Source organism: Anomaloglossus baeobatrachus, chromosome 1, assembly GCF_048569485.1.
Source record: "Anomaloglossus baeobatrachus isolate aAnoBae1 chromosome 1, aAnoBae1.hap1, whole genome shotgun sequence".
Classification (NCBI taxonomy): domain Eukaryota; kingdom Metazoa; phylum Chordata; class Amphibia; order Anura; family Aromobatidae; genus Anomaloglossus; species Anomaloglossus baeobatrachus.
Genome location: NC_134353.1, coordinates 106,683,643 through 106,706,934, shown reverse-complemented (window position 1 = coordinate 106,706,934; position 23,292 = coordinate 106,683,643). Strand labels below are relative to the sequence as shown.

General features: G+C 41.7%; 2 protein-coding genes across 5 annotated transcripts in view; one reads left to right on the top strand and one right to left on the bottom strand.

Moving 5' to 3' along the window:
* Nucleotides 1-23,292, bottom strand: part of PCDH7 (protocadherin 7) — a 1,104,634-nt gene that overhangs the window by 437,538 nt on the left and 643,804 nt on the right. The gene's annotated exons all lie outside the window — the stretch shown is intronic.
* LOC142303159 (uncharacterized) overlaps nt 14,518-23,292 on the top strand; it is a 42,017-nt gene continuing 33,242 nt past the window's right edge. The window contains exons 1-4 of the mRNA XM_075344326.1: nt 14,518-14,705; nt 14,806-15,019; nt 15,100-15,256; nt 15,385-16,032. Of these exons, the coding sequence (XP_075200441.1) occupies nt 14,601-14,705; nt 14,806-15,019; nt 15,100-15,256; nt 15,385-16,032 (1,124 nt within the window). The 5' untranslated portion in view covers nt 14,518-14,600. The remainder of the gene's footprint in view (nt 14,706-14,805; nt 15,020-15,099; nt 15,257-15,384; nt 16,033-23,292) is intronic.

The following is a 23,292-nucleotide window of genomic DNA, read 5'->3' as shown; positions in this document are numbered from 1 at the left end:
TTTACTGGATTTTTCGTGACCATGAAGGGGTTATAATGATAAAAATAAATTTATAGTAATCCAGCTCTGACCTGTCCCAATGTACATCCACTCTCGGGTTATCTTCCTTGGTCAGGTCTTCACTGAGCCATCTTTAGCATTTCCCGGTTCCTGCCCATTAACCTCGCAGCAAAAGGTGCTGTAGATGGTCCAATGAAAATGTCGGGGCCCCTATTTGGTGCAGAAGATGGTGAAGATGGCAGACACCAGAAAACATTAAAGATGGCTGGGTAATGAATGATGTCAATGATGGCCTAATCATCACTGAAACAAAGCAAGGTTGGGTGTCTGGACACATGATAGCATGGTATGTATAGATCTTTTTAACTAATTATGTTTGGGGTCTAAGACCCCAGCCCATAATAAGGCAGATAAAATTTGCCCCAAATCGAACATCCTAGAGGTATTAGAAAATCTAAGGTTTTAAATAGTACCAGATTTGCTCATCTGATATAAATAACAGGAGCACAATCTCTCACCAATGCTATAAAGTGTATGCATATAACTTCAGACATGCTAATAAGTAAAGATAAGAAAGCTTGAGGTTTGGTGTTCGGTGTTCGGACCAAACCCAGACTTTACAAAAAAAAAGGTTCAGGTGATTTATGTAGGCAAACCAATCATGCAAGCATTGTTGTGCTTGGGTGTGCTTAGTGCTCAGCCCAGGGTGAGCCGCTTGTTGTGTTTGAATGGTTTGAACTGGGGATAACAACAGTATGATTGCATATAGTGTGCACCCGCCAAAGAAAAATTGGAAAAACTTCACCCACCCTACCCCGGAAGTGATCTGCTTATTGCTGACTGCATGTGGGTGGAGACCCAAACTGCCCAATTAGTGACTTCCACTGGGGTTCAGGTCTAGTCCGGGTCCAAAACTTTGTGTAATGTCCGGCTGAACCCACCGAACCGAACTTCAACGGATTCGCTCATCTCTACAAATAAGTAATAGATAGTTATTTATTTTAGAGTACAATGCAGCATCATTCAGGAACTTGAACTCTTCCCGCCAAGTCACTATTCGGATCAAACATGGTAAAAACAACATCTGGACAGTGCATTGCTAATGAAATCTGAGAAGCAGCAGAGCTAGAATTGTTTGGTGCATTTCAGTATGTCAGAAAGTCAAGACATCTGGCAGAACAGGAAAATGCAGGAGCAGACAAACCATAGGTGCAACCTGTGCAGTCATACAGGGGCTTAGAGGTAAGGGGGCCAGCTTCTGTCTCCAAAGCAGGGGGAAATTGTACATCATGATGATCCTTTGAAAAATAACCCTTATACTGTTCTTGCACAGGGGCCCTATTTGATATGTGACCTCAGAGAATGCACAGCTGTACATAGTTCCTGTAGCTCAATGCCATTGCACTTTAAACATTGCATGTGAGTTGTTTGGTCTTTTTGAAGAACAATTTTGCTAGTTTCTTATTCTTTAAAATAAATGCTACAAAGGAGAAATAACTCTGTAATAAAAAATCCAGTGTAAAATGGGCACATAGAGGGAAAATAAAGCCCTACGTAAGTCAATGGATGTTCTGTTACCATCCTCTACAGGTCTGAGGTCCTACAGAGCCAAAATATATAAGACTACAGGATGCTATGATGTTCCATCTGACGAATGTACCGTAAGTCAGCTACAATGGAAACCTAAGCTCGGTTACATTTTCTTTTTTTTTAAATATTTCAAAAATGATTTATGTTTTTTATATAAGAAGTGTATTCTCTGCCTTAGAATAATCTTTTGTGCAATATCTATTATGGCCCACATTACAATGCCGACCATAGAAGAATTTATTTACAGGGGAAAACGTTCAATGAGTATTTAATAAGAAGATGTAAAGATCAATAACATGACTGATTCTGAGTCCCCCTGGATTACTCCAAACTCATATCACAAAAATGGCCCTTTATCAGAAAAGGACCTCTTCTTTCATTGTATTGACTTGTGGCATTTGTTATTGATTTTAGCAGGTCTTCTTTATTACATAAATTGCTTTCTTAGAAGACCATTTTGCCTGAAGAATGGTCAGCACAGACCAGGACTTTCCAGGTCACACTCCACTAAACTGTCATCTTTCGTTTTGTCTATTTTTCATACCAAATACGTGTTTTTTATTGCATGATATTGTTGCCATGGACAAAAAGATTAACTCAGGTCTCATAATTACTAGTTATTTCACGTCTTTTTTCTACTCTTTATAGGATTATAACAAGTGGTCATTTTGCTTCATGTAATTATGGAGCATTCACTGCAAAAAAAGTACAAAGACAGGAAAAGTCCTTGAGTTGTCCTTCAATGAAAGTATGGTTATATTATTACCTTCAGCTGTTTGTGCTGTTTTTTAAGCTTTATAAATGTAGTGTGACAATAACTAATTACTGCCATTACAGTTCCAATAGTATAGGTAGTCCATGGTCTCTCATACGTATGTAAATCTTAGTTGTTAGGTAATGCAATGCAGATATATTTGCTCAAATATTAGTATGTGTAGCCCTATAAGAGCTTATCCCATAATCAAAACGTATCACTTATTCACAGGATATGTTTCAAGAGTCTGAATGTTTGGAACCACTGTCATGATTCCTTTGTGCGGATCATCTTGCACACAGGTAATGCTCTGCTGCCCATTTCTGAATTACGGAGCCGGCAGTGACATTATTCCTCTGTGCAGAGCATCTTGCAGACAGGTGATGTTCTGCTGTGCCTTCCTGATGTACAGAGCTGGCAGTGACATGTTTCCTTTGTGCAGAGCATTTTGCATTTGGAGATGCTCTGCTGTGTTTCTTTGACCACTAGCTGACAGGTTGTTTGACAGCACAGGATTCCATGCAGGTTGTGGGAGGTGCTTTTACTCAGTTGTTCAACCTTCCTGGTAATTGCTCTGTTTCTTTACTGAGCATGCTCTCCCAGAACCTTTCCAGTCATACTCTCTGGTTGTGCAGTTGTGCTTTTGGCTCGTCTTTGTGCTTCTGTTCTGATCTAAGTTTCTTGGCCCCGTACCATTGTTTGACTCCTATCTGCCCGCTCCCTGTTCTTGTCGCTACCTCCTGGCTTCTGATCTCGGACCATTACCTGACCATGTCTCCGTCTGCTCCATAAAACTAATACACACTCTCCTGTAATTCTGACCCTTGGCCTGTGACCTGACTGTGTTTCTGCTTACACTCTGTGTACTGTCGGGTCCTCCTTTTTCCTCACCCCGGCTTGTCTGACTATCCTTCTGTATATACTATCCATGAGTAGTGACTAGCATCCCACCCACACCATTGAGCTTTCCAATGATCATGTGAATAGGGATTTTGTGGCTATCATTTCCTAAGTAACTTATGGAGATAGCTAGCATATCACTCTTCTATCTTTTTAAGTACCATTGAATATGAATAGAATTATCAAACATCCACTCTTCATTCATTGGAGAAAACAAGACCTCAGTCATTGTGATTGGTTGGGATTCCAATTTTTGGGGCCTCATTGATAAGATTCCGATCATCTATTCTCTGGAAAAGTGATAAAAATTAATTTTGGGAATTCTCTTTACATGGGATCAGGCTATTTTAATAGGGCATAGCGATTGTGGCTGCTATCTAAAATTTCCTCTAAATCAAACAGGACAGCTACTGAATGAAACACTTGAAAGAAGGTTAAGGGTGTTGTCCAGCAATTTGAGTTTATTTTGTTTATCCCACCTGCTCTAGATGGCGAGTACAAAGGATGGGAATTCAGCAAGTCGTCTTGACTTGGTCACACAAGGAAAATATAGGTCATTGCTAAATTAAAGAGAACCTGTTTCATGCTGCTTGAACCATTGCCAATATGAATTACTGCAATATGTATATTCACACTGTCACATATCAAAGAAAATATATATTACAAATCTTGATGGGGATAATGCATCTGTGATGACTTCACTTGAGACTTTTCGTCACCTGCTGCTATAGAATGCCAAGTATCTCCTAATATACGCATAGGGATATACCTGTTGGTCAAGGTGAGCAGGACAGTGAGAAGCCGATGTGGACCTCTCTTGGACTCATCTTTAAAGATAACTAGACCCTGATTCATGGATATATTTTTTATTTTCTGTTTAAAAATTGTGCTCAACTTTCAATTGCATAAAAATGTTATGAGTTTTGTCATTTTCACATCAAACCTAGCTAGCTTTGCCGAGTATAGCAGAGCTGGGGCGAGTTGGGGAGTGGCAAGGCCTGGGCGTCAAATTTGTCCCAATTTATAAGAGCATTAGTGGTGCAAATTTCACCAGAAAAGTATTCTTGTCATTAACTGGAGTAACACTTCTGGCGTAGGCACATATCAGTTAAAAGTATACCTACTTTAGTAAGTGATGTTCACCTCTTCCTGAATCGGGTGCATCTTACTCCAGTGGTCCTGATCGGTAGGACTGGGGTACAAAATGTCAGTTTTAGTGAATTGGCTCAATAGTCCTTGACAGCGTTTCAGAGTATATTTTCTCAGAGATTTTGAAATAAAACATACACAGCTGCAATAATACAGCAAGTGTCTGATTTAGGCTGTCCGTGGATTGCGCAGAATGAATTAGATGACAGGTTCCCTTTAATTTTTAACGTAAAGGAAATCTGTCAGATAATGTTATTAACCTGAAGATATAGGATTAATCGTCAGGTTAGTAGTGTTAGAAAGATGCCTAGACACATTACTGAGAGCAGGGCTCCTGGAAGACTAAGACGTTTATTTCTCCTGGGAGCCTCCAGCTTTCATCTATACAGGAGTATCCGTGCGGCTGCAGTCACTACACACAGCAATGTGGATGGCTGCCACAAGCACGCTCCAAAACTTAGATTAACAGCTGGTTCTGCTGTAAATCAGTGCTTACAGACACTAAAACGCCTTGATTACTAAAATCTGGAGGCTCCTAGCTGTCATGATAGGTACAGGGAAGTACCAGCGAATGGAGAAAGGAAAGGGTGACCCTGTGTCTAGGGATATAGGGAAAGGGAAGGTGGTGCCTCCTGACCAAACTTAAGCAGGCTTTACACGCTACAATATATCTTACAATGTGTCGGCGGGGTCACGTCGTAAGTGACGCACATCCGGCATCATAAGTTATATCGCAGCGTGTGACAGCTACGTGCACTTGCGATTGAATGTTAAAACGTTCATCGCATGCACGTCGTTCAAGTGCTAAAAATTGAACATGAGGTTGTTCAATGTTCCCAAGGTACCACGCATCGCAGTGTGTGACACCCCGGGAACGATGAACAGATCTTACCTGCGTCCCGTGGCTCCCGTCGGCAATGTGGAAGGAAGGAGGTGGGTGGGATGTTAACGTCCCAGTCATCTCTGCCCCTCCGCTTCTATTGGCCGGCTGCCGTGTGACGTCGATGTGACGCCGAACGTCCCTCTCACTCCAGGAAGCGGACGTTCGCCGCCAACATCGAAGTCGTATGGAAGGGTTAGTATGTGTGACAGCAAATAATCGTTTATGCAACACGTTCAACAAATTGAACGTGCCGCACATACGATGAGGGCGGTTACGATATCGTTTGCTTAATCGTAACGTGTAAAGCAGGCTTTACTGATGGTCCCTGTGGTCGCTCATTACCCTAGATAGGTTGCGGATCTATGAACCGAGCCGGATACCCAAGCTAATCCCTAGTGCTAGACCTTAAATAGGGAACTTCAACTCCACTAAACACTATAGAAGACACAAGGAGGACACACCGAGGGAAAATGAATGAACTACTTATCCACAGATGACACCCGTAGAAGTTCAGCAAAGTTTTCAGCAACAATACCACAGAGGAGTACAAGCCATCTACTTGCAACCAAGGCTTGACTGAACTGAAAAATATCACAAGTACCAGTCCAAGGAAGGAAGGGGTATTTAAACACCAAGAGAATACTGATTGTCAGCGGGTAGAAGGCGAGCTCCTGATGGATCCAAAAGGGAGAGAGATGAATCCTGCAGGAAAGCTACCTATACCAATGAATACTGACAGCCGGAACAATGGAAAGTCAGGGAGCATTCTGCGCAGCCAGTTGCTGTGACCTTCTATGGCCAGAAAAAAACATGACTGGCACCCATGACACTAGCAGGAATACAGTTAATTTTCTCCAAAGAGCCACACTTTTGGTATGAAGGCTCTGCACCTTCGTTAAGTGTTAACTGATGTGATGGTTCCCTTTTGCTCCTGGAATTGCCTTAAAAATATAACAGCATTTTGTCTTTTATACAAAATTCGAAATAGTGGTATTTTGGTCAGAATATTCTTGTAGACGATAATCATTCATTGTGTAAGACAAGAATTTTCTTCCATTCGGTTCCATCTCTTTACTTTTAGGAGGTCACCATGACATATAAAAATGCAGGTATCTAGAAAAGCAATCAAAGAGCCAGCCATCTGACTTGTACTTCCATACTTAAGTTCAATAAACAAACCACTCGAACAAATTGTGCAAATGGTACAATGGCTACGCTGGAGACGGGAAACACAAGCTTCTTCGTATAGCATGCTAGGCCAATTATTTCATCCATGATGAAATTCGAAATCTTTCTAACTGTGCAATCATTCATGTCCTGTTGTTTATTGCGTCTTCCATTATTGCAATGCAGCGTCTTATAGTTCAATTTTGATCCATTTAAATAAATACCTAATTTAATTACATGCAACAGATGAATGATTTAAAATGACGGACTTTGAGCATTGAGGGAAAAACAAGTGCAGAAGAAATGTCCCGGCTTATTAAATCATATGAAAAATGTCCTTTTAATACATTGAACTACAGTTTATCACATAATAGATGTAATTGGAGAAAGTTCTTTTCTGATTCAGTCATTTTATCAGTATAATTAAGTAAATGGCATGGAGAAAGATGGCTTCAATCATTTATATGAAATAGTTCTCGTAGAGCAATCCAACATTTGGCATTTTTGATCACTTAGGGCACTTTTGTTGTCTGTCATTTTTATTATCATAGCAGAAGAAATCAGTCACTGTCACCTTACTCATAAATAAGCAAAGAAAAAAACAGGGTTGGCTACATTGTTCGAGGAATGGAGCACTCTGCCGCGTCCGTAATAACCCATCAGATTAAAGTGTTTATTTCAGAACCCTACAACAGCATCACCCGATGGAACATGCAGAAATTGTGCAGTCATGGTTTATTTTTCCCCTTTTTAAAGATGCGAGTTTTAGCATAATTTTCTTCTGATAGGGCTAAGCTTGTACTATTATTTATTATTAAAATATATTTTTATATATATTATATTTAATATATTATTAATAATATACATTTTTATATTCTATTTTACTTGTATACTCTATACTCTAAGGTCAAATTGCATGACAAAAGAATGTTGTACACATATTAGTCGTGTAATATAATTTGAAAATAAAACCCTAAAATTGCTTTTTCCTTTCGTTGAATCTATTTTTTCAGTTGAGTTGCTGACAACATGTATATTCAGGTGGAATCGCACATTGTTGTGGCAGTTTGTGGGTGTTTTTTCATGCAGTTATTGAGACATTGCTAGGAGCAAATAAAAATTTCAATTACCCTTGAATGTGCTGTTCCTTAATTAAAGGGGATGTCCACTACTTTTACATTGATGAACTATCCTTAGGATAGGTCATCAATGTCTCATTGGTCAGGTTTCGACACCCCGCACCTCTGCCAATCAGCTGTTCTCGTATGAAAGAGGAAAGAACAAAGCGCTGTGAAGAACCTTACTAAATTGGATCCTAGCAAAAATGGCAAGGGCGCTCACCCTGGGGGGGTTGCACACCCTTGTACAACAGTGGTTAATTGTGAAACAAAGTAGGACAATAATCCAGCCAGACGCTGACAATTCCTGTGTCTGTGTTTTTGTGGGTGTCTCCGTCAGAAGGTCATGTGACCTGTCACACGGGATTACATCACCACAGGTCCTAGCAGCTCACAGAGGATCATGTACCAGCCAGTGAAGTAGTTGATTTAACCCAGGGTGCTCCTGGCATTTGATCCCCCAAGGGGAACAGATGAATGGAAGGCGGAAAAGAACAAACGGTCCGGCAAAGCTCCAAAAAGGAGATTTTCTTCTGTCTTTTAAAAGCCTTTATTGAGCATAAACCAAAACACGGCGTTTCAATAGGCAAGCTATCTTCATCAGGTAATCCACCTGATGAAGATAACTTGCCTATTGAAACACCGCGTTGTGGTTTATGCTCAATAAAGGCTTATGAAAGTCAGAAGAAAATCTCCTTTTTGGCGCTCCACCTGACCGTTTGTTCTTTTCCACCTTCCAATCAGCTGTTCTCAGTCTCAGTGGCACCAGCAGGCAGCCGGAAATGATCAGTTCCAGAGCTGTTCCATATTCTAATAGTGGCCAAGGCCGGGTACTGCACATCTGCCTCCTATTGATTAGAATGGAAGGATGATGTCCAGAACCCTGCCGCGGTCACTACCAGAAGATAGAGCAGCGCTGGAACTGAGCATTTCTAGATGCCTGCCTTCGCCGCCGAGATTAGGAGCAGCTGATTGGGGGGGTGCAGAGTATCGGACCTCGACAGATCTGAGATTGATGACCTATTTGAAGGATCATTGTAAAAGTAGTGGACATCCCCTTTAAAATTTATCGACACAAAATTTAATAAGTGCCTGATTGCTGGGGACTACAACAATCACAGAAATAGGCCTGAGTCCCCAGTTTGAATGCCATAAGTTAAAAATAAGGAGAAATATAAAGGAAGTAATAATTATGGATTATTATTGGTTCTTCATGTGGTCACATAGTGTGTGAGACTCATGTGAACCCACAGTCACCTAACGTGCCCAGTTTGTGGTAATAACAATGAATAAAGGTCAGCGCAATCACCAATTTTTGAAAGCACTACAATTGGCACCTACAAGCCCATATGTGTGTTGAATAGGACCCCCACAGATAAGAACACTTGACCATAGTCTGGGGTCTGTCTTAGTTTACAGAGTCCGATATTACTACTGAATTTGTTTTAATGGTTCAGATGTCTAATTTTAGGATCTTTATATGCTTAGGGGTTTGAGTCTATATTTAGGGCTTGTGATCTAGGATTTGTAACTACTTAGGTGGTCTTATTTGAGGTTTGTATTTATTTAGGGGGGCAGGTCTGGTTGCTATAACAGTTTTTGGTGGTTCAGGTTTGTTAAGGAGATTGATTAGGAGTCTGTATTCTGGAGTTTGGCTATCTTCCTGTGATTTTAGGGTGCTTTTACACTGGCTTATAATTGTGAACATCAGAGTAGGAAAAAAGATCCAGCGATGAATAGGACAGGATTCCAACATTTTTAAAACAACATGTTTATTGTGCAAAAGTTTAAATTGGAACAAAGAATTTTTGAATAAATTATGAAGGCCTCAAACCTACGCATTTCAGCAGAGCCTTCTTCATGTTTCCATGGTTTCTTCCGAAACGCGTAGGTTTCAGGCCTTCATAATCAATTCAAAAATTTGTTGTTTGTTTATTTTTTCTTAATAAATGGTCATGTTGCCAATTTTTAACTTTTGCTCAATAAACATGACGTTTTTACAATTTTGGAATTCTGTTCTATTCAACACTGGATCTTTTTTCCTACGCTGATGTTGTTTCCTGCCAGGGCGTTTCCGTGCTTAGGATCTGGACAGAAGGGTTAGCCGACTTTTGTGAACAAGCCTTCCTACCAATGCTGATAATTGGCTGATGGTAGGTCAGTGTAAAAATAGGAAAATCTTCAGCTCACTTCTAGTCCTTAGATAGATTCCAGATTCACTGCTTGTGCTCGGAGCTGCTCTGGCCTCGGGCAGTGTTAAGGTCCAGTCACACTAAACAACTTACCAGCGATCCCAACAACGATAGGGATCGCTGGTAAGTTGCTAGGAGGTTGCTGGTGAGATGTCACACTGCGACGCTCCAGCGAACCCACCAGCAACCTGAGCTGGCAGGGATCGCTGGAGCGTCGCTACACGAGTTGCTGGTGAGCTCACCAGCAACCAGTTACCAGCCCCCAGCGCCGCGTGGAAGATGCTGCGCTTGGTAACTAAGGTAAATATCGGGTAACCAACCCGATATTTACCTTTGTTACCAGCGCACGCAGCTACACGTGCAGAGAGCAGGGAGCAGCGCACACCGCTTAGCGCTGGCTCCCTGCTCTCCTAGTTACAGCACACATCGGGTTAATTACCCGATGTGTGCTGCAGCTAAATATACACAGAGCAGGGAGCAGCGCACAATGCTTAGCGCTGGCTCCCTGCTCTCCTAGCTACAGCACACATCGGGTTAATTAACCCGATGTGTCCTGCAGCTACATGTGCACAGAGCAGGAGCCGGCACTGACAGTGAGAGCGGCGGAGGCTGGTAACAAAGGTAAATATCGGGTAACCAAGGACAGGGCTTCTTGGTTACCCGATGTTTCCTGTGGTTACCAGCCTCCGCAGAAGCTGGCTCCTGCTGCCTGCACATTTAGTTGTTGCTGTCTCGCTGTCACACACAGTGATCCGTTCTTCACAGCGGGAGAGCAACAACTAAAAAATGGCCCAGGACATTCAGCAACAACCAACGACCTCACAGCAGGGGCCAGGTTGTTGCTGGATGTCACACACAGCGACATCACTAGCAACATCGCTGCTACGTCACAAAAGTTGTTCGTTAGCAGCGATGTTGCTAGCGATGTTGCTTAGTGTGACGGGGCCTTTAGACAGCACAAAGAAAAAGAAAAAAATCTTCAGCAGCTTGGTAGATGAGATAAAAAAAAGTGAAATTTATTATAGTCCATTTTTAAAAAGAAAACAGAGGGGTAACAAAAGGAACACAGTCAGGTACTCAGCCCAATCCTACATGTTTCGGTGTGAAGCCTTAAGGGTACTTTACAAGCAGTGACATCGCTAGCGATGTCGCTCAAGAAAGTACCCGCCCCCGTCGTTTGTGCGTCATGGGCAAATCGCTGCTCGTGGCGTACAAAATCACTAGTACCCATCACACGTACTTACCTTCCTAGTGATGTCGCTGTGGGCGGTGAACAGTGTCCTTTCTAAGGGGGCGGTTCGTGCGGCGTCACAGCGACGTCCCACGGCAGGCGTCCAATCAAAGCGGATGGGCAGAGAGCAGCTGAAGGAAAGTCACGCCCACCTTGTTGCTGGAGGACGCAGGTACAGTGTTGTTCATCATTCCCGGGGTGTTACACGTAGCAATGTGTGCTGCCTCAGGAACGACGAACAACCTACGTCCTGCAACGGCAAGGATATTTGGGAAAGGAGCGACGTGTCAACAATGAACAATTTGGTGAGTATTTTGCATCGTTAGCGGTCGCTCGTACGTGTCACACACAACGACGTCGCTAACGAGGCCGAATGTGCGTCACGAATTCCATGACCCCAACAACATTTCGTTAGCGATGTCGTTGCGTGTAACGGGGCCTTTAGACTTGGAAGGTCAGTGTATCAAGCTCACCCAACCAATAAAGAAAAATACTTGAAAATCATGCTGACAACATGTTCCAATCAACATAAAAAGTTTATTAGTGAGGCCAGCCTATCTAATTAGGCCATTAAACAACTGCTGATTGTCAAACATTTATCTGATCAGCGGTCATTAACCTCTGCCATCGCCTGGTGTAAGCCTATTCTTAGAAATATTAAAATATATTTGGAACAAAGCTATAGTAGATATGTTCTGGTCCTATAGATAGAGATGTCATGATGAAAAAGAACGGAAATATGTTCCTCAAACATTTCTAGCCTTTATTGCCCAGGGGCAGAGTGATGGGGAAGGAATATAGGATGGTAATATAAATAAGAGATTGTCGGCACAAGTAGATTTTTTTAATGACATATATATATATATATATATGTATATATATATATATATATATATATAAATATATACACACAGTATATATATATATATATATATATATATATGTATAGATACATATATTTGATGGTTGCTGAAAAACCTTGTTGTTAATATGCCTAATTTTCCAGTAAAGCATGTAATATTCTGTGCTTTAAGTATGCTATGAAGACTAACAAAATCTTTAACTTGTCTGGTACTGTGAAAAAAAAAATCACGATTTGTACCAATCTGCATGGGGTCTTATTGACCGCATGGTACCAGACAAGGGTTACATAGTTACATAGGTTAAAAAAAGCCCTAGGTCCATCTAGTTCACCCTTCCTCCACCAATTATATATTTTGTCACTAAATCATTTATAACTGACAATTTTGTGTGTACTGAGGAAATCATCCAGCCCTTTCAAAAGCTGTTGTAATATCTGCCATTACTACTTCTTGTGGTAGGGCATTCCACAGTGTGACTGCTCTAACTGTAAAGAACCCTTTCCTATTAAGCTGCTGGAATCACTTTTCTTCCACTCTCAGTGAATGCCCCCTGGTCCTTAGATCTTTGGAAGGAATAAATCCAACTTTTCCAACCTCTCATCATATGGGAGGCCTTCCATTCCTTGTAATAGTCTAGTTGCCCGCCTTTGAACTAAGGCTACTTTCACACATCAGTTTTTTGCCATCAGGTACAATCCGGAAAAAAAAGGATAAAACGGATCCGGTATCGCATCCGGTTTATCCCCATAGACTTGCATTGTAACCGGATTGTACCTGATGGCTTTGCGGTGCATCCGGTTTTTTCCGGATGCGGCAAAATAATTAAATGCGGCGGCCGGATATAACGTATCATGTAACGTTTTTTTGCCCCTTAAAAAAACCGCATTCTGCCGGATCCGGTACAATGCGGCATTGTATAGAATGGTTGTCTATGCATGCCGGATCCGGCGCAATGCGGTTTAAACCGGATGCGGTGACCGCATCCGGTTTGGTAAACAGAGCATGCGCAAATTTTTTTTTTTCATCATCACAAAACTTATAAAAGGATCCAGCACATTCTACACACCTCCTGCTGTTGGTTCCTGACTTCAACTTCTGCTGTCCTCCAGTCCAGTGCTCCAGGGAAGAGGTAATGTCCACAGTACTGTCCACAGATAAGTGTTGTGAGCTGCGTACATGTACTTAGACATTTTTTTTTCTTTTTTTACAGGTGCAGTGTTGCGGTCACATTTTGGGCCTGCCAGTTGCTGGGTACGGTTCGCTTCAGTGCCAGTGCGAATTTATTTGGAGGAGAGTGTTCCTGAGGTAATGTCCACAGTACTGTCCACAGATCACTGCTGTGAGCTGCGTACATGTACTTAGACATTTTTTTTTCTTTTTTTACAGGTGCAGTGTTGCGGTCACATTTTGGGCCTGCCAGTTGCTGGGTACGGTTCGCTTCAGTGCCAGTGCGAATTTATTTGGAGGAGAGTGTTCCTGAGGTAATGTCCACAGTACTGTCCACAGATCACTGCTGTGAGCTGCGTACATGTACTTAGACATTTTTTTTTCTTTTTTTACAGGTGCAGTGTTGCGGTCACATTTTGGGCCTGCCAGTTGCTGGGTACGGTTCGCTTCAGTGCCAGTGCGAATTTATTTGGAGGAGAGTGTTCCTGAGGTAATGTCCACAGTACTGTCCACAGATCACTGCTGTGAGCTGCGTACATGTACTTAGACATTTTTTTTTCTTTTTTTACAGGTGCAGTGTTGCGGTCACATTTTGGGCCTGCCAGTTGCTGGGTATGGTTCGCTTCAGTGCCAGTGCGAATTTATTTGGAGGAGAGTGTTCCTGAGGTAATGTCCACAGTACTGTCCACAGATCACTGCTGTGAGCTGCGTACATGTACTTAGACATTTTTTTTTCTTTTTTTACAGGTGCAGTGTTGCGGTCACATTTTGGGCCTGCCAGTTGCTGGGTACGGTTCGCTTCAGTGCCAGTGCGAATTTATTTGGAGGAGAGTGTTCCTGAGGTAATGTCCACAGTACTGTCCACAGATCACTGCTGTGAGCTGCGTACATGTACTTAGACATTTTTTTTTCTTTTTTTACAGGTGCAGTGTTGCGGTCACATTTTGGGCCTGCCAGTTGCTGGGTACGGTTCGCTTCAGTGCCAGTGCGAATTTATTTGGAGGAGAGTGTTCCTGAGGTAATGTCCACAGTACTGTCCACAGATCACTGCTGTGAGCTGCGTACATGTACTTAGACATTTTTTTTTCTTTTTTTACAGGTGCAGTGTTGCGGTCACATTTTGGGCCTGCCAGTTGCTGGGTACGGTTCGCTTCAGTGCCAGTGCGAATTTATTTGGAGGAGAGTGTTCCTGAGGTAATGTCCACAGTACTGTCCACAGATCACTGCTGTGAGCTGCGTACATGTACTTAGACATTTTTTTTTCTTTTTTTACAGGTGCAGTGTTGCGGTCACATTTTGGGCCTGCCAGTTGGTGTGCGAGGCCTGTAATAAAAACAATATGTCGTCTTCTGGTAGCCCGCCCTCCGGTTCACAAACTGAGGTATATTTTTTTTTTTGGGGGTTTTTTTTAAAAAAAAAAAAAAAAAATTTTTAAATAAACTACATTTACACAGGTGGCCGAAACATCACAGGAGATGCTGCCAGAAGAGGACGGAAGGGGTGGAGAAATACACGGAGCGGGCGGTCATAGTGTAAGTTTCATACAGGAATTGTTTACCACAGCACACCAAACACATAAGTAAATAATGTTTTTTTTTTTTTCTTCACTAAAGGCTTCAACTTCTAGGGCTCACGATAGAGCTCCCCCAAGACCGTCCCAGGGTCGTCGTCGAGGTGGCGGTGGTCATAGTGTAAGATTTTTTTTTTATTTTTTTTTTTTTTTTTTCATGTCAGTGTGAATTTATGTCTAATTTTTTTTTTTTTTAATTTCTTTTTTCTTTCTTTGAACAGGCATCACAGCGTGCTCCCGATTCTGACGGTGAGGAGGCCGGATTTATCAACATCGACCTCCTCATCGATGAAGTTAGAGAGAGGGAGCCGCTGTGGAACATGGCTGACCGCCGCCACGCTGATTCTATCGTAACCCGTCGACTCTGGGACGAGGTATGCCACGCAGCGATAGAAGGTTGGGGGGAGCTCAATTCTCGTGGCCAGAAGAAAGCGCGTAAGTATTCACAGTTCAGTAGGTTATGCTGCAGGATGTAATGTGTTGTATACTAACCACTTTGTGCTTTCCACTTTCAGGTGACAAACTTCAGAAGCGGTGGCGGTCTATCAGGGATCGCTTCAAAAAGGAGTTGAATCAAGAGATGCAGGCCCCGAGTGGATCCGGAGGACGCAGATCCAAATACCGTTACTTTAGAGCGTTGTCGTTCCTCCGGACAACTATGGTGTGCAGAAGGTAAATATTCCCCACAATATGTACAAAGTATAATATTTTATGTCTGATTTTTTTTGCCTTTTTTTTTAGTCAGTGCCAATGTATAGCAATTAAATTAATTATTGTTTTGTTTTTCCTCTTTTTAACAGCACCGTCTGCAGCACTCGGGAGCCTGCATCGAACCCGACAGGAGCGATCCCTGAACAGTCCGCCACTGGGGAACACACGCACAGACCCCACCCATCTGAACCTTCCCTTCCATCTACATCTGTCCCATCCACCTGCGCTGGAGCTTCCCGTGAGACTTCATTACCTGAAGCTGCTGGTGACGAGATAGCTTTTCCCCTACCCCACCCCTCTGACACTGCTGCCCTCAGTAGAACACCTTTGGGTTCTGGGCGTCAGCGTCATAGGGGTCAGGAAAAGAGCTATGCGCCCGAGTTCTTGCATCTAAATGCAGCCTTCCAGAACGCCATTCAATTATTAGCCGAACAAAATCGTTCAAGTTTTAGCTTCATAAATGCCAATATGGAAAAAAATACACACGAATTGTGCACGCGTCTGGACAGGCTGCATTTAGATGCAAGTAAATCACCAAATCATTGTTTTTTTCAAGCCGTACTAGAGCGCATGGAAAAGCTATCTCCTGACCAGCAGATGCATGTAATGCAAGCCACACGGCAGGCTCTGGCGCAGGTTTCCTCCCAACCACCTCCACCCACCCCTCCTCCAGCACCTGCCCCCCCTCCAGCCATTGTCCCTACTCCCCCTGCTGCCCAGTACCAGCCTGCTGCCCAGTACCAGCCTGCTGCCCAGTATCAGCCTGCTGACCAGTACCAGCCTGCAGCCCAGTACCAGCCTGCGGCCCAGTACCAGCTCCCAACCACATCTGCCCCTACACTTCCTACCCACTACCACATCTCGCCTTCCACACCCATCATGACCCCAACTCAAGCCACTAATTCACCCGCCACCTCTTCTGTCTCACAATCCCTCCACTCCACCCCTCAATCCTTACCAAATCCCATCCCATCTCCTGGTTTCCCTCTTGGTTTCTCAAGCACACCTTCACCTTCAGTTACTTCCCCACCACCACCACCAACACCACTTTCCACCCTCAATACTCCAACTGTGCGTGTGTTCCCACCTGTCAGCCCCTCCAGTACTATCTCCACCCCAAGCCCAAGATATACAAATTTATAATTTATGTATGTAATAAAAATAAAAGTTTTTTGTTGAAAAGTATTTATTTGTTCTTGTTTTTTTTGGGGGGGAATATTATTTTGCAAGTTAAGTTAATAATAAGGTAATACAAAAACATAACATGTTGTAATTTGACGGTGTAAAAATTACAAATTTTTAAAGCGAGTGAAAGATCAAAATTAACAAGGTTAACAAGATATTTTTTAATTTATTTTTAACTATTTTTATTTGTTATAAAACTAAACAAAAATCTTATACCATTTGATCTTGCCAATCTACTCTACCTTCTGGGGACACAAAATAGTCAGCATATTTGTCACGTATTGTTGAACAGGCAACACTACTCCTAAATCCAGGACTGGTGTAGTCAGTCAAAGAGGTGGATTCCAAACTCTGGTCATCCAAGGACAAAGGTTCCTTTGTTAAAACAAAATTGTGCAGTACCACACATGCTTTCACTATTTCATCAACAGTTTCAATGTTTAAATTAATGGCTGTTAACAACACTCGCCATTTGCTGGTTAGTATCCCAAAGGAGCATTCCACCATTCTTCTGGCTCTGGATAATCGGTAATTATATATTTTTTGTGTTTGCGTCAATCCACGGCTTGCATATGGCTTCAATAGATGTTGGGAGAGTTGAAAGGCTTCGTCGGCCACAAAAACAAAGGGCATTGGGGGCTCACATGTGCCAGGAAGAGGTCTTGCAGGAGGGAAATCAAAAGTATTCCCATAGATTCGCCGCCCCATTGGGGACATTTTAAAGACCTGAGAGTCATTGGATCTCCCATATGCGCAAATGTCCACTGAGATAAATTTGTAGTCCGCATCCGTTATTGCCATTAGGACAATTGAGAAATACTTTTTATAATTGTAGTATTCTGACCCCGAAGCAGCAGGTTTCACAATTCTTATATGTTTGCCGTCCACTGAGCCAAGGCAATTTGGAAACTGACAAATGTTATAGTATTGTTCAGCAATTGCAAGCCATCTGTCCCTGGTGGGCTGGGGGATGAAATCCTCATGGAGGCAATCCCACAAGGCTTGGCAAGTGTCTCTAATGATTCCCGAGATGGTGGAAATTCCTAGTCGAAACTGGTAGTGGAGGGACGAAAGCGACTCTCCAGTTGCAAGGAATCTGTAAAGGAAAGACAATAATTATAAAAAAATAATAGCAAACACATTACAGTTAAAAGTCAATTTACAGGAGGATACAATTAAAAAAAAAAAACTTACCTAAGCGTAACCAGCAAACGCTCCTCGGGTGTTATAGAGTAACGGCAGAAGGTGTCCGTTTTACGTATGTTGTCCGCAACAAGGCCAAGGAGGACGTCAAAATTATTCACTGCCATCCGGACATAGCTTGTGAATTTTTCATGGTTTCCACGGAGCTCCAGGTATAGGGTTGAAAACACCCCACGTGTCAGTCTCTGGGCAGTCAGGGGATGGATCCAAAAGCGTCGATGTCGCTGACGCCTCAGTCGCTGTCGCTCCTTTTCTCTGACGATGATAGCCAAGCGATTTGCCTCAAATATAAAATCTGCAGTGATCTTTGTGTAATTTGCAAGAATAGCATCCATGGTTTCTGATTGTCTCTGTCTTCATTCTGTAATATATGCTTCAAAATACTGTATATATACTATATTTTCCCAATAGCCAATCAGAATACGGAACTCGTTAATTGTTTGTTTAGTGTTAAAAAAACGGATCCGTAAAAAAACGGACATAACGGATGCAAAACGGATGCAAACCGGACCCACCGGATCCGTTTTATTCTGGATCCGTCCACAACGGATCCGCTTAAAACCGGATCCGGTGGGTCCGGTTTGCTCCGGTTTGCACAACAAAACCGGAAACGTTGGATACGGCAAAAAAAAGGACTGTACCTGAATACAGAAAACTGATGTGTGAAAGTAGCCTAACTCTAACTTCTGAATATTCTTTTTAAAATTTGGAGCCCAAAACTGGATCCCATATTCCAGATGTGGCCTTACCAGTGACCTATAGAGGGGTAACAATACATTGGGATCACGGGATCTAATCTCTCTTCTATGCACCCTAAAATCTTGTTTACTTTTGTAGCTGCTGCCTGACTTTGAGTGCTGCTGCTCAGCTTATTTGTAATCAGAATACTCAAGTCTTTCTCCTGTTTTGTAGTAATTATTATTATTATTTATATTATAGGCCATTTATTCCATGGTGCTTTACATGTGAAAAGGGTTACAAATAATAGGGACAAGTACAATAATCATAAACAATACAAGGCAAAGACTGGTACAGGAAGAGAGAGGACCCTGCCCGTGAGGGCTCACAGTCTACGAGAGATGGGTGAGGAAACTGTAGTCTCGAGTTTTCTTCCATTTAATGTATATGCAGCTATAGGATTACTCCGTCCTAGGTATATTACCAGGGTTAAAGGAAACATGTTACCAGTTTTAGGGCCTATAGGCTGCAGCCACCACCAGTGAGCCCTTATATACAGCATTCTAACATGCTGTATATAAGAGCCCAGACCACTGTGTGGAATGTAAAAATCAATTTATAATACTTACCCAAAACGGTTGCTGTGGTGGAGTTGGGCCAGATCAGTGTCTCCATTCTCCGCTGCTGACGCCTCCTCTTTCGGCCTTCGTCCTCCTTCTGAAGCCTGTGTGCATCTCATACACACTCGCCGGTCCTGTGCAGGGCATGCGCAGGACCTTAATGCCGGCGAGTGTGGATGACGTAGGACACCTCATGCAACCAGGCTTCAGAAGAAGGACGACAAAGATGGCCAAAAGATGGCAACGGAAAACGAAGACGCCCATATGACCCAACTCCACCGCAGCGACCGTTTAGGTAAGTATTATAAAATGATTTTTATGTTCTACACAACAGCCTGGGCTCTTATATACAGCATATTAGAATGCTGTATATAAAAGAGCCCCACTGGTGGTGACCGCAGATTATAGGCCCCAAAACTGGTGACCGGTTCCCCTTAAGCTATACACGATCATTTCATTGCCTGTTTCAAGATCTTAGAGCTTCATGCAGACTTCTAAACAGCAATTTTGCATTATGAAAGGCTTCCTTAGCTGCATAATAAACTATGTGCCATGATTTCTGTAGAAAACAAAGTATTTGCCACACATGATTCATCATTGCAGTAATTATGGGCTCAGTGAATAGATATCCATTCTTTTGCAGCCACACGCTAATTACACATCCTACTGTTTAAAAAAAATTATGCTACAAATTAAACAAAGAAATATCTTCACTTGCCACAGAAAATCAGCGTTCTCCGCCATACAATGCTGACGCACATATGTTTGCCTTGGAATTGCCCTGTAGGACACTAAAGCACCTTACTGAATAAATCATTAAAGAAGCCTTGGCTTTTCCCACAAAAGCCGTCGGATCATCTGTTTATCACAATCGGCTCCTTATGCTACAGGCATGTAGTGTTGGCTTCCTGTTTTATTTCATGGCTGTTTGCAGAATGAATTGGCTATGTGGGAAGAGACAGAGATGCAATTAATTTTATATCTGATAAATCGCACTAGTAGGAAAATAAATAAGAAACGTTCTGCTGAGACTGCGATTCTCCGTGTTATCTCTGGTGGCTGAAACGGGCTCAATGAATTATCCAAAAATAAACGTTAGGAGAAAAAAAATCATAAATCTTGATAAGAATATAAATAATTTGCAAGGTGGAACACAATTCTGTGTCAGAACATGTGAGCACATTCCTGTCTACAGTATTACACTTCCAAGAAACCAGACACTTAGTCATTAGTTGAGTCAACATATTCGTACAGTGAACAGCAAGCAGAGCAGATTGGACAAATTCCCAGCAACATCAAATATTCCTTTGGTATCTGAAAACTGCACAAACGCCAACCAGAAAATACTCTCCAGTTACATTCAGTTAAATTTTAAAGATGAAATCAGTTACACAATTTAGAATTCCGGCCAAAAATGTTCAACACAAGCCAATAAAGAAGAAAAAAAAATCAATATCACACATATCAAGCTGTATCTTACGAGCAATTGTGAGATTTGAAGACGTCTCCATTGTGTCAGGGGAAGTGTTCGCAATTGTTGTCCAGTAACGTACATTAGCCGTACAAATGCAATCATTACAAAGGTTCCTTTGAGGCAAGCACAGGCATGTGTCTTTTATTAGGAACAAAAAGACAGCGCTTAATCATTTTCTAATTCTATTCTGCCGCAAATAAAAAGCATTTCAGGATTGGGACGAATGAATAGGATCTTTTCTTAATGAAAATTTCAATATAAGATAATAATAATAATGATCAGCGGAAAATGAGAGGAGCGGAAAGACGCCGGCAGTGACACGTCCCTCTCATTTTAATATTTCTCTCATACCTATATTCATGCAATTTAGCTATTAAATAGAGATAAGACTGACTGTGAACTGTGTGCTACCAAGCAAACCAAATGTATGATCAAACCGATGGGCAGATCTCGGTGGGGGATCTGCTTCAAGTCAAAGAATTTGTTCCGACTGGCAGAGCAAACATTTGTATTGTGTCAATCAGATCCAAGGGAGCCAGGTTTGTTAAAGAAAGCTAGCATATTTTTTATTTATTTACTTATTTGATTTTTTTTTATTTTATTTTATTATTTATTATTATTTTTTTTAAACTTCAGTCTTAATTAGATATCCAAAATACCACAAAAATATAAAAATGAACTACAGTGAAAAGCCATTTGCATACATATTGTGTCAATCAGATCCAAGGGAGCCAGGTTTGTTAAAGAAAGCTAGCATATTTTTTATTTATTTACTTATTTGATTTTTTTTATTTTATTTTATGTATTTATTATTTATTATTATTTTTTTTGAACTTCAGACTTAATTAGATATCCAAAATACCACAAAAATATAAAAATTAACTACAGTGAAAAGTCATTTGCTTACAGGTTTTTTAAAGAAAGCTAGCATATTTAATTTACTTATTTGATTTTTTTTGTTTTATTTTATTTATTTATTTATTTTTATTTATTTATTTTATTTTTTTTAAAACTTCAGACTTAATTAGAGATCCAAAATACCACAAAAATATAAAAAAATAGCTACAATGAAAGTCTATTTGCATACAGGTTTGTTAAAGAAAGTTAGCATATTTTTTATTTGTTTATTCAATTTTTTTTAGGTTTTTTTTTTTTTTAAGCTTCAGACTTAGTTAAATTTCCAAAATACCAATAAAATAAATAAATACCAATAAAAATGTAAAAAATAGTGAAAGTTTATTTACATATGACTCGCCCACCCCAGGGCTATGGGACACCCGATGCCGGGTCGGACTAGTCCGGGGGACGTCAGTGGTGGCTGGGCCCGACTCCGTACTCTAGTGGGTTCAATTAATATGGCTGGTAACTTGGGGGTGATTACAGTTTATAATTTTCGTGACGCCACCTGTGGTTTACGTCTATTAAGCCGCCGCTGCTGTATGAAGCCTCCGGGGTGATGGAACGGCAGCAGTGGTGTTACTGCTCCCCACAGGTGGAGCGGTGCCCCGGGGCAACAGTTGGTGCTTGTAAGTGTCGATGTAGTTGAGGTGTAGTGCAGGGCCGACAGGGCGGTGAAAGGACCGGACACAAACAACAGTCTCTTTACCTTCTTTTCTTTTACTGGCAACCAGTCGTCCTGGGAGACCGTTACAGGTGGTAAGGTGATCCAGCCGGCCTGGAAGTAGCTGGGGGGGTGATCCCTTGGCCAGTTGAGTATTGAGCCCTACTCCCGGTTCTTCCTTTGTTTTTTTACAGTACCCTGCACTCTGGATGTAGCAACGTCCCTCTTCCTGTTGGGACTGGTGGTTCGTCCCTTTTTCTTAGGATAGGCTGCTCAGACCTTCTCTGATGCTTCCCCTCCGGGGTCCGCACCGGGCCCTGGTGATGCAGCTGCACCTTAGGTTCGTTTTGGGGCCAGGAGACTTGCAGTCCTCCTGCCCTTCGGATTTGGCTACCAGGTAGGATTTTAGGCCCTGGTGGACACAGACTCCGATGTCTAGTTCTCCTCTGCGCCTCTCTGCCAATCCTGCATCACTGGGCCAAGCTATTCCAGCTCCAGGCCCCAGTCCACAGGACAGCATACTTTGCGTCTTCACTCTCCAAACTTTCCTCTCAGACTGAACACTAACTCCTCCCTCAGGTCAGGCTTGAGGAATGCTCCCTGGAACTGCAGGTTCAGAGCTCCCTCTGCTGGCCTAAGGGAGAAACTGCGTTGAATGCTGGTACCTACTGGACAATGATTTCCCCAATTACCTCCAGGCTCAGCATTAACCCTTTGGAGGGGCAATGATGTTGTGGCGACCAGGTCCTAAGGCGCCACACATACAGGTTTGTTAAAGAAAGCTAGCATATTTTTTATTTACTTATTTGATTTTTTTGTAGTTTTTTGTGTGTTTTTTAAACTTTGGACTTAATTAGCTATATAAAATACCACAAAAATATAAAAATTAGCCACAGTGAAATCCATTTGTATATAGGTTTGATAAAGAAAGCTAGCATATTTTTTATTTATTTACTTATTTGATTTTTTTGCAGGTTTTTTTAAATTTTGAACTTAATTAGCTATCCAAAATACCACAAAAATATAAAAATTAGCTACAGTGAAAATCCATTTGCATACAGGTTTGTTAAAGAAAGCTGACATATTTTTTTTATTTAATTATTTTTTTTTTATTTTTTTTTTTTAAACTTAGGAGTAGGACTTAATTAGAAATCCAAAATACCCCAAATTTAAAAAAAATATCTACAGTGAAAGTTCATTTGCACAAAGGAAGATATCTGCCCATACATCAAGCTCATTTTTTAAATGCAATTCAACGTGGATTTAGCAAAATGGT